This window comes from Pelmatolapia mariae, linkage group LG1, assembly GCF_036321145.2.
Source record: "Pelmatolapia mariae isolate MD_Pm_ZW linkage group LG1, Pm_UMD_F_2, whole genome shotgun sequence".
Taxonomy (NCBI): Eukaryota; Metazoa; Chordata; class Actinopteri; order Cichliformes; family Cichlidae; genus Pelmatolapia; species Pelmatolapia mariae.
In genome coordinates this window covers 37,681,738-37,699,297 of record NC_086227.1, presented here as the reverse complement: position 1 = coordinate 37,699,297, position 17,560 = coordinate 37,681,738, and the positions used below count along the sequence as shown (strand labels likewise).

Genomic DNA, 17,560 nt, shown 5'->3' with positions numbered 1-17,560 from the left:
AGCTATTACAAGGTTCAAGAATTCCCTTTAGCATGAATAAAAATACTATGTGCAAATTCATTTTAATTCAGCATCACCTACTGTTGCAACCCACCAGTGAGGAACAGCACGCTCTTAATGAGGAAATTCAGTGAGAAAAGGGCTGGGAGTTTAAATTAAGAGCTCAGGAGTTATGGGATTATTGGAACATTTGCTGCCATTGTGCAAAATAAAGATTTCCTTCTGTGGCACCGGGCAAGGCGTTTATTTTGATATGATAATTTCCTTTACATTTTTAATCACCGTCCTTTGCGAGTTAGCGTCTAAAGTCAGGACTGCATGAGTGAATGTAGTTATACACACACCACAGGAGCTCTGCCTTCATCTCTCCATCACAGTCTCAAAAGCATATGTTTATAGGTTATTATCAAGCCTTTAATTTCCATCCAGCTTCCATCTTCTCCCTTCATAAAAGCTCTTGTTTTCTTGCACTGTGGCAAGACATCACTGAAAGCTGGAAATTAATCAGTTACTGATTTTACGCTGACTGAATGTAATAAGTGATCACTGTCTTTCTCTTGGCATTTCAACTTCTTTGTAACAAGACAGCAGCCAAACTGGAACCTGACTTCCTGCCATACATCCCACACTCTACAACTTATTTAGTCTGTAGTTCAGGTAGTAGAAAAGCTGCAGCACTGGGACTTCTTCATGTCTGGCAGAAGTAATACCTTGGCAAAAAATAAACCAACCCTACAAGATGTTGACTGATCTCAATGCCAGGAAAGAGCATTCAAACCTCAGAACAGGCTTACTTGCAGTGCACTCGCTTTTCAATGACAACCCGAGATGCTTGGGATTTCTTTATATCTGTGATGTCTGCTCTCCAGGCTGACCCTCAACAAGCAGGGGGATTAGCAAAGCAGTGGAGAGGCTTACAACCACACCTGTGTATTAGCCATGTGATCGCATTTCTAATTTTCTGAGATTAGTCATTCTTGAATGCCTTTCCAATAGTTCATGCTTAGAAGAATTATTGTTCTGATGTCACTGAAAATCACATGGAAGTACAATGTGACCCGACCTTATCTGTCAAACGGCACGATAACTTTAAGGTTTATAATGCGAGCTCTTCATAATGACTGTCCAATCAGTAGAAATTTTACTTTAGTTTTTTATGCTTTAAAGAAAGGGATGACCAAAAAACCGAAAAACAAAACGAACAAACATCAAATTCAAAGACCAGAACCAACAATGCATAGGTCTCTATGCTTGTGTGTCCAAAACCGCCGCACAACCTATGCCATAGAGTTTGTACAGCGAGTCACATGTGGTTAGTTAGTCTCTAATATAACCCATCCTGACATAAATACATAGCATACCAAGGTGTGATATACCACAACTGCTAAAGTTCCCACTGAATGCATTATTTACTTGTAAAAAATCAGTTTTTAAAATGACACTACAAATTTGTGCGCTGGTTTTAATATTTACATCTTTAAGTCTCCTTGCTGAAATTTACAACATTAGTCCATCAAAACAGGGGCACAAGATTCTTCAACATTCCCCTCAATCCACAAGAGTGAAAACTGTCAGAATAGAAACAACCAGGTACACCATTTACCCAGAACCTGTTTGTCCTCTTGTTCTGAGATCATAAGTAGGATGTTTGGCCTATATAGCAAGTAGGAGAATGTATACAATACCGCAGAGCAATTGGACAAACATATATGACTGTCTGATGTTTTTTTTGTTCTATGCAGTTTTATGCAAGCATCTTATTGATTTATCATTATTTAGTTCAGTTAGTGGCCTTCCTTCCTGAGAAGTTAACTTTCAAAGAATAATTAACTTTCATAATGCAATTAAAAAAAATTGCCAACAAGAACTGAATCTATTTGCACATGATTAGTCACAGTGTATCAGCAGTTGGCAGTTGTTGGACTGACTAACCCAACAAAACATAGGATACAATTTAAAGAACGTCTTTTGGGTTTTGCCCTGATAGCTTTCCTAAAGTTATGCTAATTTTAACTATTATTTTATTTTTATTATTAATATTTTTCTGTTACTGTCAGTCATTTTCTGTTACCACTTTGAAATGTTGTAAAGACAGTAGGACATTATCTGTGTAGTTTTTATATCAATTTCATTTCAACAAAGCAGTGAATATCTGCACAAATATAAGGACACGAGCTGGAGGAGAAAATGAACGGTAAAATTAATAACAATAAACCCTTTTGGTCGCAAAATATGAAAAATATCATGAAAATACACATGCATAAAAACAAACAAAGTGCTCCTCTACAGCAAAATAATGTTCAAAAACACATTCTTGGTTTTTTTCATTTCCAAATCATTTCTCCAGTTTCTCCAATGACAGTGAACATCTCACTTTGCTACCTTCCTAAAAGGAAATTTGAGATTGATGAGAAATAAAGGTCATTAAGTGACATGGATGAGGGCACAGTCAGAAAAGCTTTTCATCTAATTACACTTTATATTTAGGCATAAATGTAGTGATAGGAGAAAAATTGCACTAGTGTAAGGTCACTAATGATGTGCACACTGTGCAGCCCATTTAGATTTTTACAAGTACTGCACGAGTATAATAATTTATAATTTTTACTTCTGCAAAATTCTGCAAATGAGTGAAATTAAAGGGCATTAATTATTAACGTGAACATATTTCTAAACAACTAAAAACAACCTGCTCCAGTTCGTGCGCTGCTACATTAGGACATTCAACAACAACATTTTGAGAGTGTCATAATGCAACTGTGACGGTTGAACAATCTGTTGCATTTTGAAGTTAATTTTTAACATGATCAGTAATCTCAGTGTACTTAATATTGTAAACTACAGACCCTACAACATCCCAGCAGTGTAATGATCCCATATGAGGAGCACTTTGTGACAAAAAGAAAAAAACCTTGCATTTATGGTATGGTATGGTATGCAATGGTCTACCTTTCGTAGACCATTGCAATGACTAGCGGGGATGAGGGAGGAAAAGAAGATTAAAAACAAAGCAGAGGAAAACGACTCACCTGTAGCCATGCTGGGTGTCCACGCACACTCCACCGTTGTAGCAGGGGTTTCTGGGATATGTGGCACAGGGCTGGTGGGACTGTTCTCTGCCTGGGCAGGAGCACACCGCTGTGGATTCAACTGTCACAGACACAAGGCTCATAGTCCCACAGTCCACCACTGTGGGCGTGTCCCGCACGTTCAAAGTGTTGGAGCAGCCACCTGTCCCGCCACACTCGGAGCTGGGACACTCATCCACCCGGACCTGAAACACGCTGACCTGCAGGAAAGACTGGAGCTGGATGGAAAGAGAAAAAGAGAGCACTTATCAGGCAGACTGTCATGTCATGGTAAAAACACAGGGTAAAATTTTAGTCGAACTTTTATTGCTCCAAGCACAGCGGGCATCGTAATGGTATGGATTTTTTTGGACCTCTACTTCTGAGTCTGTAAATAGCACAACAGGGTGTATTTCCCTTTGCACAGGCATGAACTGTTAGGAGACACTTTAGAGAATCAACAAAACCTCACCCACTTGTGCCGACTGGGCTGAATCGATGGACAAAGACGAGTAACATGGACCTTTGTCTGGTAATGAACCCAGACCTCTGCACTTTGTCATCTACGATGTAACACAAAAACATTAACAGCTACATACTGAAACCCCACTTGCGAGTATTTTACTTGGTCTCGTTTAATAGTTCCTCACAGAATATGCCTACTTTTCTGAGAATAGGCTTGCACTTTCTGCACACCCATCCAAGCGCTAAAATTGTATGGTAAGTACTGACAGTGTTGACAGCTTTCACAATGAAGCAGCTGCAGTGACGATCACATCAGACACACTCAAGAATAACATGTGGCTCAGGTCAGGTTTGACTAAATCCTTTGAGTGTGTGTGGGATAATGTTGGCCTGACTTTTGTGTAAAGCGAGCTATTTATAATTTGAAGTAAAGTTTAAAGTTAGTTTGACAAACTTTAGCTCTCAGTACAACTCACTATTATGTAGGTGAGAAGTATTTAAAGTAATTACACGGGTAAATGTAACCCAAGTTTAGTCATTAGATGTCGGCCCAAATCGGGAAGCAAAATCTGTGTAACACCTGATGAGTGAGGGGGTATCACACATTCACCTGCACCCTGATTACCTGATAATCTACTTTGATTGACAGCTAGATGTATTTGTGGTGCTGCGTGCCAATTTAAATAAAAAACATCAAGAATGTGAAAACTGATTTCCTTGGAAACAGATGAGTAAAACCATGCTTATCTGTTATTCCACGCTGGCTGCAAATCCCTCGACTTGCAAGAGAAAATGAACTGATTCCAAACCAGCTTTAATGTTAAAGTGTTTGGACTCTTTTGCCGTAACTGATCGAATTATGGTGCAGCCTGTGTACCCGTTAAAGTATTTCAATGTGTATTATGTTTACTGTCTGGCCCAAAAAGTCATGATTGAATCTTTTCAGTGAAATAATTGTAGTAACTATAATTTTCTGAATCAAGTTATTTTCTCATTTTCATGCAGATGTAAGCTGGACATCGAATGTCTGACTTGGATGCACGACCAGTTAGGAACAATATTGATAAGAGCAAACTCGGTGTGTGAATGTGTTCGGATTACCGAAGGCAGTTCATTTCTAAGAAATTCTGTTATTTTTCTGTGCTGGCTCCTGGAAAAGTGGGCTAAATGGCGATGAAGCAGAGGGGAAACTATGACTCTCCAGGTTGAGCAATTTGATAAAGTGATGTGAAGGAAAATTAAATGGAAACTGTATGTGGTTTGTATGCTTTTGGATGAGTCGACCTTCGCTGGCAAAGCCGACAGAGGTCAACTGAGTTTGTGGACACATTTGTGTGCTCATGAAGAGGGGCAAGCACACACATACAGACATATTGGGGGTAGATAGTGCTGAATATGAAAGCAGGTCACTTTATGCTCAACGTTCTAGACTGGCTGGACTTTAGTCAGTGTGAATCGATCGCACTGATTAACCATGCAGTAAAGTTATTGCACCTATTCTCCGTGGCAGTGCTGCAGGGACTGTAACTTTGATAAGGATTTTGTTTTATGGATCAGTTATATTTCTGACTGATGTCTCATAACATCTGACATTATTAGCAGTAATGTCCTTCCATTCAAAACTCGCCTCTTTCATTTAAACTACCTGTGTCATTAATTTTTGTACTTCATAGTCAACTCAGACACAAATGCTTCTCTTCATTGGTTTCTCTCATCTAATGCTGCTGAAGGTATATGCATTCTTACAGCAAATTAATTTGAAAGGAGGTTGGCTGCATGAGAGCTCAATAAAAGGGGCCTATAGATGATCACACACACACATATATAGCTATGGATATTTGAATCCCATTTCCCGTGCCCTTGGTCTGTGTCACTGTGCACTGTATTATGACAGACTATTAGCCAAACATGGTTTGGCAACCCTATCTATCTGCCTGAAAATCATATAAGAAATGTAATTTCTATATACAAAATTTGCAAAAGCTCATTTGGTTTGCAGGAAACATTATGCAGGTTTTCAATCAACATGAGGAAATGTTTTTAATTAACCTGTTGGCATGTAGCAAATATATTAAAGCTGAACTTATCAATGGTTCCAGTGTTGTTTTCCTCCAGGCACACTCTCAAATCTTAAGTGTACAATATCCATTTGTATGTTTATGTTGAGCGATGTGCAGCACCTTGTTAAGGCTAAATAAAAATAGCAGCCTGGCTTTCAAGGAAAACTTTCGAGTGACTTGAGACTCAAGTTGTTATGTATATTTAATTAAACAAGACATACGTATGCAACTTCTGGACACTGGTGGAAGAGCTGTTGGCTCTGTATGCTCAGCATTTACAAAAATAGCACAATGTGTACAATGGTGTACCATATCCATCATCATATCTTGACAAGATAAACAATAACTGACATATTCCTCCACTGAAATGAATGTAGTTAGTACAGTAATGAGGATAAAGTAGCTATTGCTTTTTGTCCTCTCCAAGGTTTCTGTTAAAGTAATAAGTGAAAACAATTTCAGCTTTACAAAATTTTATGTTTCAAGCTGTGCCTTTGATCTCAAAAAATATATCTGAAGCACAGCATGCAACTCAGATTGAACAAAACGGCATCTGCTGTGTACTGTGTACCATTGTGACATTGTAATGGAATCCAGCAGGGGTGGACGTTTTTGAGTGTAGCTGCTAAAAAGTTCTAATTGTCTTGAATATTTGCTGGAACTGGAGGGCAAACGTCATCATTTGCAGTAGACTGAAACGTGACCTGCATAAGAGAACTACATGTGCTGGTTTCTACAGTTTAGATGTTCAAACATTTTTACAAACGGTTAAGATGACATGGTTTGAACTTGGTGGAGAGCGGTATAAATGGAGGTGCAAGACAGAGACTGTATGTTTGTATGTATGCAGTTTAGCAAAAGTGTTTGCGACACACTGAGCACATAAATCAAATTCTGCGAGGCAGACTATGCCGCAGGGAAAGGAGAGAAAGGGGTACAATGAAGAGGGGAATGCCAGACACAGGGAGTATGAGGAGGAGTAAGATATCTGGGGATAAGGTGCTTTGCGGTGGAGTCAGAGTCATGCTGGCTGTCAGTTGGTTCTTAAAGCAGTAGGTGAGCTGAAAATAACTTTTGATTTTTGTCTGCTAGCGTCTTACACAGCCATGTGTGCAGGAAATCACTACATTGGTCCCGTCCTATTCAGTGGCACCAGATGGAGGGCTTTGCTCATTCTAGTATTTCTTGTTACTCTGGCACACCAACAAGGCATTTCAAAATACTCACAAAAGAAGAAGAGATTTGATGTTTCCCTCTCTCTCATCCATTATTTCTTATTTATGCATAATGCACAACTTTTTAAACTTCTTTGCAGTTGCAGCGTGCGTCGATCTGTCATTCTTTTTTTTTTTTTTTTTTTAATCATTTTATTTTGAAAGACATTTTATTTTAAAAGGACACTACTGTACTCTACATTGGAGTTTGCATCCCCAGAAGCCTAAATGGCTGCACAGACATGAGCGTGCTCCATCTTTTGTATCTGGTCTCCATTGAGACATGCACTGAATTTCAAAGGCAGAACAGTGTGTATAGCAAGGAATAAAGGACCAAAGGGATCTATTGTTCCTTGGACTATTGTTCCACTGCATTAAGAAGTTCCCTCAGTCCTCTCCCCTGCCCTTGGGGCCACATTACTATAATGACAACATGAACCTTGGTATCTGAGCACCATACCGATGATTTTTTTTTAAAAAAACGTCAAAAACCAGTGTAGTATCATTAACAGTCAAGTAGAGCGTGATGGATTGAAAACACTGAGGGATAACTTCCATTATAGAGGTAGAGCAAGCAGAAATAGAGAGGGTATAAAGACTTTTTTTTTAAAAAAAACCTCCTACTTCTGAGGCATTACAGGAGAATTGAGAACATTAATAATAAGAACTGATTCATCTTCTACACCCCCCCTCCTTTTCCTCTTTCTTTCTCATCCAGCTCCACCCCCTCACAATCTCCCCCACCCTCCCCAATCTCTCCGACTCTCGTTCATCCTCTCTCGCCACGCTTCACATCTCATTCTGATCAATGTCTTCTCCGGAGAACCTGGCTGAATTCAGATGAAACGCTCCGCGCTCTGCTCACAAATCACACCTGAAAGCCCCGGCTACCTCACCACTTACACATCTTTCTCTCCCTCTCTGCTTTCCTCATCCTGGAAACTTATTTGTACACTTGCAAATCTTTCCATCCTTTGATAGTCACGTGAAACAACAAGAGGTTAACTGAAAAGAACGCTGAGTGGCTGAGGGCTGAGTGTGGCGAATGACCTGAGCTGACCACCATGACCACAGCTGGATTCTCACTGTTTCCTCCCTGACAGACACACACATGCAAATCCAAACTAGCTCATCTTTCCCTCTGAGGACACCAGTTCAGCTCTCTGTGCTGTGAAATGCATACAATTCAACGTCTATGGTTCAGGCTCTCTCAAACACACACATGCACACACACAGGTCCCCTACTTCCATTCAGACTTCTGAAACGTGAAATGAGGTCTGACTGAAGCCAGCGACCGGGGGGCATTAGTGTGATATAGTAAAATGTTTGTGTTCTACCAACTCTTTTTCTGCAGTGGTGGAATGCATCTTTTTTAATACAACCTTTCCTTTCTATAAATGTAATTTAGAAATACAATATACAATTAAATACACAAATATAACTGTACACAACAAAGTACAGCTCTGTTTCCCTTTCTCTTTTTGTTGTTTGCCCCCTCTTCCTCTCTTTTGTGCAATAGCCAAAGTACTGAATTACAAGCATATTACACACTGTGTATTTCTGTTAGAGTCAAATTAAGCTGGATTTAAATGGATGTTCCATACTCATGGACCATGAAGTATAATATATTTTCTTTTCCTGGTTGGCCCAGAAATAATCCAGTACAATGGTCAAAATCAGGTCTCACCTTCCCGTGTCCCACATACCAGAAATGGTTTGAATTCTTACAAAAGGCTGAGGTAAAACTTTGGACACCATAAATGGCATCACACAAAAAAAGGGCTTTAAACCAGAAGTGTATTGTTTGGATAAATATACTCATCCCTGCCGTTACAAACTGGGAAGGCTGATGAAACAAGTCAAGTCCTAGTGCTATATTGTTTAAAATGTACATGTGGGTAGAATGTGTATGTGTAACACTCTGACATGTTGTTCAGTACATTAGTACGGGAGGCCAAATGCAACATAGTTATGCATGTTTTTGTGGTACCAAAGGGTAAGATAGGGTTTAGCATAAGCAAAATAAAATGGAATGCAGTAACATTCAGGACTGAACTCTCTCTCATGAAATCATGTTTATGGAAATGTCAAACAAGAGGACAAGATGACCTTGAGCTCAGGAAAGCAACATCTGTTCTAAATCAACCAATAACAACATTTTTGTATCAGTTTTTTTTTTCTATTTAAATTAACCAGATAGTTTAAACTACGGGCATCAAACTCATTCTAGAAACATAGAGCCTGACCATTAAAAACACTACATTTCCTTTTCGTCTAAATAAGCACACGTGTAATCACGAAGCTCACCACCCATTCACAAAACAGATGACAAACAACCTGAGATGGCTCAGCGGCTTTTCCACATTCAGTCAGTCTACTTCAATCACGCGTGCTTTACAATTTACAGATCACAGTGGAACGAACAAAGACAAAAATACGCTTACGGGCAAAGCATTTTAGAACAAAACAACAGCATTTCTTTCTGATTCACACAAACAATGGAGATTTAATATAATGCTTTGAAACCTTCCAGTATTTATAGTAATGATAAAAGGTTTTCACAGGACTCGATGTGGTCTGTGAGAAATTAAATACACCTTTTCCCTCTTCTATAAGTGGACAGGTATCAGCCTAATCAAATGCAGCTTAATAAGTAATTGTGAGTAAGTGTGACCACTTCTATAAAAACAGAAGTCTTTCCAGGAGTGGACCCCCCAATGAATTCACCCCGAGCTCTGACCATGCAAATCTAAGCAAGCAGTAAAGCAATGCTGCTAAACAAAACTGAGCCAAAATACCTCCACAATGATGTGGATGTGGTATGGGACTACTTTTATAAATAAAGGTTAAATTTAAAAAAATGATCATGAAGGAAAGATGGCAACCACACAACCACATTTATGATATTAGTGAGTTTAATCGAAACATATAACTAAATAATAACTTCTCGCCATTAGCAAGTGTTACCCTCTTTACTGAGACAAAGATTTATGATGTGTCAGGAAGCCAATATATAGAAATCAAATGCCTATGCATAGAAAGGTTAACTCCAGTATTTAGCTGTAACTTCTTCACAGTCTATGTGATCAGTACACTTAATGCTGAATGTGACCAAGTTAAAAACACAGTCGAAAAGCAATCTGCTGGAGAAAAGTGCAAACACTGAAAGCCCTTTTGAGAAACACGCAAGATGTGATCACACCCTGAGGTGTTTTCACACCTGCTGCGCACAGAGTGGTTAAATTAAACTCTACATTGTTTACAGCAGATCTGGTTCATTTGGATACACGAGAACGGTTCAACCAAACACTTGTGTTGAATTACCAGCTGTTTCCAGCCTAAAGAATTGTTCTCGAATCAGATCCATGTCCAGAGGGGGATTCAGACTCAGTGCTGGCACTTGTACAACAGTATCATGTGCTTTTTGCTTTGAGTTTTGATTTCCTTAAGGTTTCAAAAAAGATATGAACTGTTTTCTTAAACTTTCAAATGCAAATTTTGATGTTTCAGCACATCAACAGACTGAGTGAAATCTCAGCATGCCACTGTCAATCAGGAGGTAAGCAAAACTGCTAATCATCTCATGAACCTTGTAATGGGGCTTAGTGATAAGGCCCAATATTACTTTTTATTTAATCCTATTTATTTTGTTTATATAACAAAATAGCATGTTACTAGAAGTTCCAGAAACCTGCATTTTCTCTCTGCCTGTTGCTTTTCAGGCTTCTTCCCACAGTCCAAAGACATGCATGTTAGTTTAACAAGTGATTCTGAATTGGCTGTGGGTGTGAATGTGAGCTTGAATGATTGTCTGTCTTCCTGTGTTAGCCCTTTGATAGACTGTACCCCACCTCTCACCCTTTGACAGCTGTGACAGCCTCTGGCCCCCCAGCGACCCTGAATTGGATAAGCAGTTAAGAATGGATGGATTACATAGCACCAACTACCTCCAACAATCTTTTCAGGGAAAAATACACCGTAAGCTCAATACCTTGCAAAATATGAGAACGAAGAAGAAAACCTGTCAAGGATACAACAATCTAATACCTAATTTCTTTGTGAAAACTCCACTGGAAACCTTTTAATTTCAAGTTCTAGGGGGAACCTTAGACCCAGATACCAAATGACAATACTAAATAAAAAAAGGTAACAAACAGCTTCATGTCTGACTTTTATAAAGAAAGACAGGACTATGTGTCATCCACATAGCCCTGAGAGTGTTGTTGGATTGGGTGGTTATGGAGATGAAGGTTGGCTCAAATATTTCATCTCTGCTATTGAAATCATTTTTTCATTATTGAGTCATCAAAACAAAACGTATCAGACACCTTTTTAAGGCATCACTCAGTACAGCTACTCTGTTCGAGTCACCACTCTGTGATTTACTAGTGTGTTGAATAACACAAGTTTTCTGAGTGTGGCATGTGGTACGCAGAACTGCAGAATCTGTTCAAATGCATTTAATATTGGACTGCTAATTATAGCATTGCTTTATGAATCACTGCTGCTTATATCTGTCAGGGAGTAATTGGACTAAACTATAAATTATTAAAAGCTGCAAAGCTTTCATGAAAAACAAGAGCAGCCTAAGTTGTTGCTTATAAACAATATGCATGTATTGATTCATAGTTTCGAATGGGAACGTGTGTTGTTGAGCTACAGCAACTGCGTGGAACCACATTAAATTTTTTAATGGCGCTTTAGTGGGTAAAAATAGTAGAAAACGTATAACCAACAGGTCACTCATGGGAGGCATCTCTCTCGCCCTCTTTCGCTCTTGTTTCTTTTAACCAAATGTTATTTGATAAGTTAACTTCACTCAGCATTTTAAATCATATGTCTAACCAATGCCCAACAGATGCTGCCACACTTCCATTTGTATCATCAGCCTTGTCACATATTTATTTCCAGGCTAATGTATGATAAATAAAAAGAGCATCAATCTTATAACTCTGCACTTACAAAAACTGCCAGTCAAAAACATCATTTACAGACGTGTTGTGCAAGAGAAATTAAGTTGAAGAGTTTGGATGTCAAGGCTGGTGTCTTTCCCTACGAGGTTTGCTTTCACTTTAATGAGACATGATGTAGATGAAAATGACCTAAATCCATCAATTTCTCAGACACTTTTGATGCTCACTTGGCTGTGCCAGCCTGTTTTCTTGTCATGCACAACCACTAATGTGTTGCAGAGTAAATAAATGAAGTTGTCAGTACAAATGAGCATCTGTTTTTACTTGTTACTTGGTTAAGTTTATTTGTGCCAAAAATCGAGATTTCTTTTGCTAGAGAGACCTGAACAAATTACATCAACACAGACTCAAGAAAATTCATTTACTTAAAACTGTTATTTCCACTCCACACAAAACCAACCCTAACTTAAACAGGGAGAAATATTTTCAGCTTTCACAATATTTAGGTGCATAGCAGAAACTAGTACTCCCCAGTTATGAGTCATGATGAGAATCCAAACTCTCCCTTTATTGGATAATTGCCTCTGACCTCAACTAAGAAAGTTGAATGTCTGAACTGATTAGTGAGCATCTGTGTTTTAATAAATAAAAACATAGATATACTGCTGCCAATTAAGACCATTCGTCTTTTTCATTTAACAGGTCGGGGTGATAGCTGCGTAATTAATCAAAATGCACCGTATTGGACAGTATTCAGTAATTTAAAGGCGGTACAAGCATAAAGATTAATTTCTTTATCTTTCTGTCTCTAAAATAAGCAAGCATAATACTTTTTCCCAGTTGTCCAATATAGATAGGATTGTAAACATTGTCGTTCTTAGTCTTTAAAAAGGTACATTTAAAATGTGCAAAATGGAAAAAAAAAAGCCCAAATATTATGGACTCAACTGGAGGTGTGCTGCCCTGAAAAGCAGCTTTCATTTGGGGGAGTACAGTTTTGTGGTGGAGTCAACACATATACAAAGGTATCATCAGCATAAAAATCAGGATTATAAAAATTAATATTACCTATGTACAGACTATCAGTGGGTTAATAATGGTTATGAGGAATTTATTATTGGAACCAGCTGTAGGCAGAAAATCATAACCCACAGAAAGCAGCTTATTTCACTTAAACTGTATGTGGGAAATACAGACAACTGATGCACTGGGGCTGTTTTTTGTAGGTCAATTGGCCTGTCAGGGCTGCAAAGTGGAGTTGTTTTCAAGCAATAGAGATCACAGCAGAAAGCACTATTTGGTGAATATTACTGCTGCATGTCAGCACCGCCTACACTGCTGTGGAAGCAGGTGAGACAGGTTTTCCCCATTTATGACAGCTTATTGTTTACAGACAACAACTAGCAGTTTTGATAGGTAGCCTGATGAGCATCACCAAGTCAGAATACGCCACTGTGCTTTCTCTCAGCACCTACATGGCCATCAAGCAGCAATGTTATCATTTTGCTTCCTGGATTGGCAGCTCCTGTACCGTGACAGGTCCTTCTGTCTCAGGGGCACGTTCAGTGTGTGCTACAGGTGTCAAATGACACAGCTGTACACAACACAGCCACAGTCTGGCATTTGGTGGGTCAGGGGAGGGAAAACCACAGCCAGGTATAGTTATAGAGGCATAGAAGTTTAGATAAACTATATGTTTTTCTCTCAAAAAGGCTTTGAGCATAGAAATCAGGTCAAATGTGTTTTTCCAAAGCAAGTTTGCCGACTTCGGTGATGCTTTAAATACATTTTGTGTAAAATCTCTCCAGTTAAACCGCCAGCAAGGTGGAAACATACAAAAGTACAGAAAATTATGTGTGTTTTTGAACTGGGTGTGTCAGTTATGCTTTTTTAGATGAACAAGAAGTGAGTGCTAATTAGGGCTAATTAGCTAACATTTGCTAGCTATCTAATATTGACCTGGATATATTTCCAGTTCCAGGCACAGTAAGAATACTAGGTCTACATTAACAAAGCAGTAATATTTTGGTTAGGTTAACACAATATGTTATTATATAAACCTAATCTAAACTAAAACCGATGACAGATCAAATGACCCAGCAGTGGTGTGGAGATCTGGTGACAGCACCTGTGTTACAGGCTTAGGGGGAGTGTTTTGTATGCAGTACTATACTTTAGGTTTAGCTGGTTGTTTTGTTAGTCACCATCTGTGGCTCCGGGTGAGGTCATCTGACAAATCTGACACACTACTTGTTTTATCTCTGCTGCAGTTAGGTTGGTTGGTTGGTTTCTTTGTATTGTCTAGAATTGTGACTGTCAGGCCGCATCATGCATCCAGCAAACTGAGAAAACGTCACAGATTTTGACTGCTAACTGATATGTTAGATTTTAATGTAGACATCAGCCAAAACACTGCCAGAGGCAAAACTTGTGCTTGCAACCAACAACTGCAACCATAGTGTCTTGCCCTACAAGTGGCGTTGCAGTGCACTTGCTCACTGACGTACACTTGGTTAGATTACCTGAGCGTCATTCGAGAGGTTGTGTTGTCAACAGATCGGCCAATAATCAGGTTGAGTGGCCTTTATTATGAGAAAACTGAGTGTCAGTGTCGAGAAAAGCCTAAACTAGACAAAGAATAACCTACCTTTTGCTTGTGAGCGGCCAGGTAACCATGCATTTTCTCGGGCTGAAGGAAAGATGGGCCACTATGCACAGCAAAGCGAACATCCAGCATTCGCTCCTTCACGTCCATGAGGCTAAAGATGTTGACATCATCAGGTGGGACCGAGAGCATCTCAGACAGGAAGTCCACCAGCAGCTCGTAGCGGCTCCGCTGCTTCCCCCTCAGTTCAATGAACTCCTTCGCTGTGATGTCTGAGCAATACATACATACACACACACACACACACACACACACACACACACACACACACACACACACACACACACACACACACACACACACACACACACACACACAGAATTGGAACTGTAAGTGGCCTCATTATTTCCGCCCCTGCTCAAGGATAAATCCAATTATTTTCAAACTGCTAAAGTAAAAAATAGTCCACAACACTCCAGACTAGAGCTATGATGATAAATTATTTCAAAAGGCTTACTGTATCTGATAAAATCACTTGTTTGTAAGTTATTTTGCGTCTGTTTTCCTGTGTGTTTGTTTCAGTGTGCCTACAGTATGTTTGTTGGTGAAGAAAGTGCTCAGGAGTTCCATTTCAGTTCCTGTCAATAAAGGTATTTGCTGATTTTGTATTCAGTTCTAATCATAAAATGCTGTGAACTTTTGAGGAAAAAATGTTACTCTTCTTTTGTTTCTCAGCGCCAGTCTGACTCCAGTTGTTCAAAATTTAAAAATTACCCCGAAGACTCGTGCAAATGTTCAAAGACTGGACAGGCGATCCTAGCAGATTATTCCACCGACACAGACGTTTAGTCTGTCAGGTAGGAGCATTAACCTGGCCAACACAGTGAATATCTGGGCAGGAGTAACCAAATCTCTGGCAGTAGATGGCCCTGCAACTCCCATGAGACACCACTTATCATCAGATTTTGGATCAAAACAATCATGAATAATAACCAGAAGCTGGCACTGTGTATATGCAAATAATTGAAGTCGGATTTTTGAAGGAGTGGCATGGACAATTTTGCCTTTATAGAGATTAAATGAGCACCACATTTAAAGCTTCCCATACAGCACCATAATTGGGAAAGTTGAAGTTAAAATTATTTGCTTTTTAATGTTAACACCCAGGTGTTGTTGTACGTACCTGCAAAAATCAGTCAGCATCAGTCAGTGAGAATTCAGCAGAGTACAAATGTTATCCAACAGTACAGAATAAAATGATCTCTGCAGAATTTTCAGTGTACAGGAATTCACTGCGACTAATTGATAATGGATGGAAAGTACAACAAATGCAGTAGAAAGTCAAGAAATAATTAGACACACAGACTAAAAAAGCCCAGATTGGTATCAGTTTAGCTTGGTCCAACCAGCCTTAACAGCCAAATCATATCCACAGCCAAACAAACCAGCAGACGAACAACAGCAACTTTAGTGGATTAGTTCTTATATAGCGCTTTTCTACTCTGTTTGAGCCTCATTCACCTATTCATACAAGCACTTCTACACTTCAGTGCACTCTATCAAACATTCACATATATTATTCACAATCCAGTGAACCTTCAACATTCAAAATGAGACCAAGAAAGTAACAGCTAAAATATGACTTACAAAATATACTTTGGCAGCCAGTGTGCAGCCAATTAAAGTCTGTGTGTAGAAAAACACTGGATATTAATAACAGACAATACACAAATTAATACAGAGCTAGAATAAGCAAAATATATTTTTTGAAAATTATGGACAGATCCTATGTGTCAGGACTGAAATCAACAAAATGAAAATCTTGTGTTAAATAATTTGAATTTTCCGCTCCACTGAGCTAAACTCTAACTCAGAACCATGTTCATACCAATGTTCTATTCAAAAAATGGACGGTTTTTTATGCATCTAAACACTTGTGATGTTTTATAAAGTAATGGCCTCATCCTGTATGTAGAGAAAGAGCAGATCAACAATGATGGGAATGATGAGGTTCATGGAGCCCACAGGTTTAAAGGATGCTGTGCATGAAAATGTAAAATGTTGCAAGATGCCTGAGAAACACAGCTTAGACAGCTTGGATGAAATAAAGGAGCAAAAGAGTCAGAGAGATAGCTCCGTGTGGCACTCCTGCTGGATAGATAACAACTTTCTGTTTTCTTTTTGAACTTTTTATTTCCATTCATCAAGTGAAATCAGACAGTCCAATCAATCACGTCTCTTTTTCACACACACAGCATAAGTGCAACAGAGTGTAATGTCCACATTTAGCTCCATAGTCACATGACATGAGAGAAATGAAACATAAACAAACAAATTATGGCATTCAACAATCCTAACAACACTCTGACATTATTACAGAGACAGGTAACAATATGTGTCACTCACAGCAGAGAGGAGCACAAAGTAGTGGTAGCACCAAAAACAGAAGAGGAAAAAGAAATTCTCAAATGAGGAAACATGAGACAACTGGGACCCATTTTATTGAGAATATATCTAGTTTTAGTTGTTATCTCGTAGTATGCTTTCCATGTAGCAAACCTTCTTAACCTTCTCCCTCCATTGATCCACTGTGGGAGGCTGCAGCCTCATCCATGAGATTGCGATCATCTTCTTATCAACTAATAAAAAGACTCTCAGTAGGAATATCCTATTGTCGCCTTTTAATCCTTCTGGCAGTTGGCCCATTATATACAGAGTAAGATGGTTCTAAGGACACTTCTCTTTATGAATTCATTTTGTATGTGTTGGCAGTAGTCTGATAGTTTTGTGTGTGTTCTCTTACCAAGCCACAGTCCCTCCACCACTGACCTGAGATGTTCACAAATTTTGATATGACAAGGGCTTGGAGTGGGTGGGGGGTGTTGATGGTTTAACATAACAAATTGCTTCATATTTTAATGGCACGGCATGCAGCTTGTCCCATTTTTTGCCTTTCTCTACAGCTGAAAAATAATGTGGTGGACGATCATATTTGTGCTGAAGCTGCTCAAAGAACACCAGGTCTTCTGCTTCAAACAGCTTGTGACACACAGCTGGTCCAAGAGTATCGAGCTGTTTCATTCCCACTTTCTAAACCCTGCTTCTAATTGGGAGGGAATAAAGTGAGAGTCATGTGCAATCTTCACCTGCTGGAAGCTGAAGTTGAGAATCTTAGTTTTTTCTCACAGTGGGGATTTTTTTTTTTTTACCTTGTCATGAATTATTTCCTCTCCC

At 39.1% G+C, this 17,560-nt stretch overlaps 1 protein-coding gene across 1 annotated transcript in view; it reads right to left on the bottom strand.

Moving 5' to 3' along the window:
- LOC134631753 (neural-cadherin-like) overlaps positions 1-17,560 on the bottom strand; it is a 307,958-nt gene that overhangs the window by 103,746 nt on the left and 186,652 nt on the right. The window contains exons 25-26 of the mRNA XM_063480307.1: positions 14,369-14,598; positions 3,030-3,307 (exon numbers count right to left, since the gene is read on the bottom strand). Of these exons, the coding sequence (XP_063336377.1) occupies positions 3,030-3,307; positions 14,369-14,598 (508 nt within the window). The remainder of the gene's footprint in view (positions 1-3,029; positions 3,308-14,368; positions 14,599-17,560) is intronic.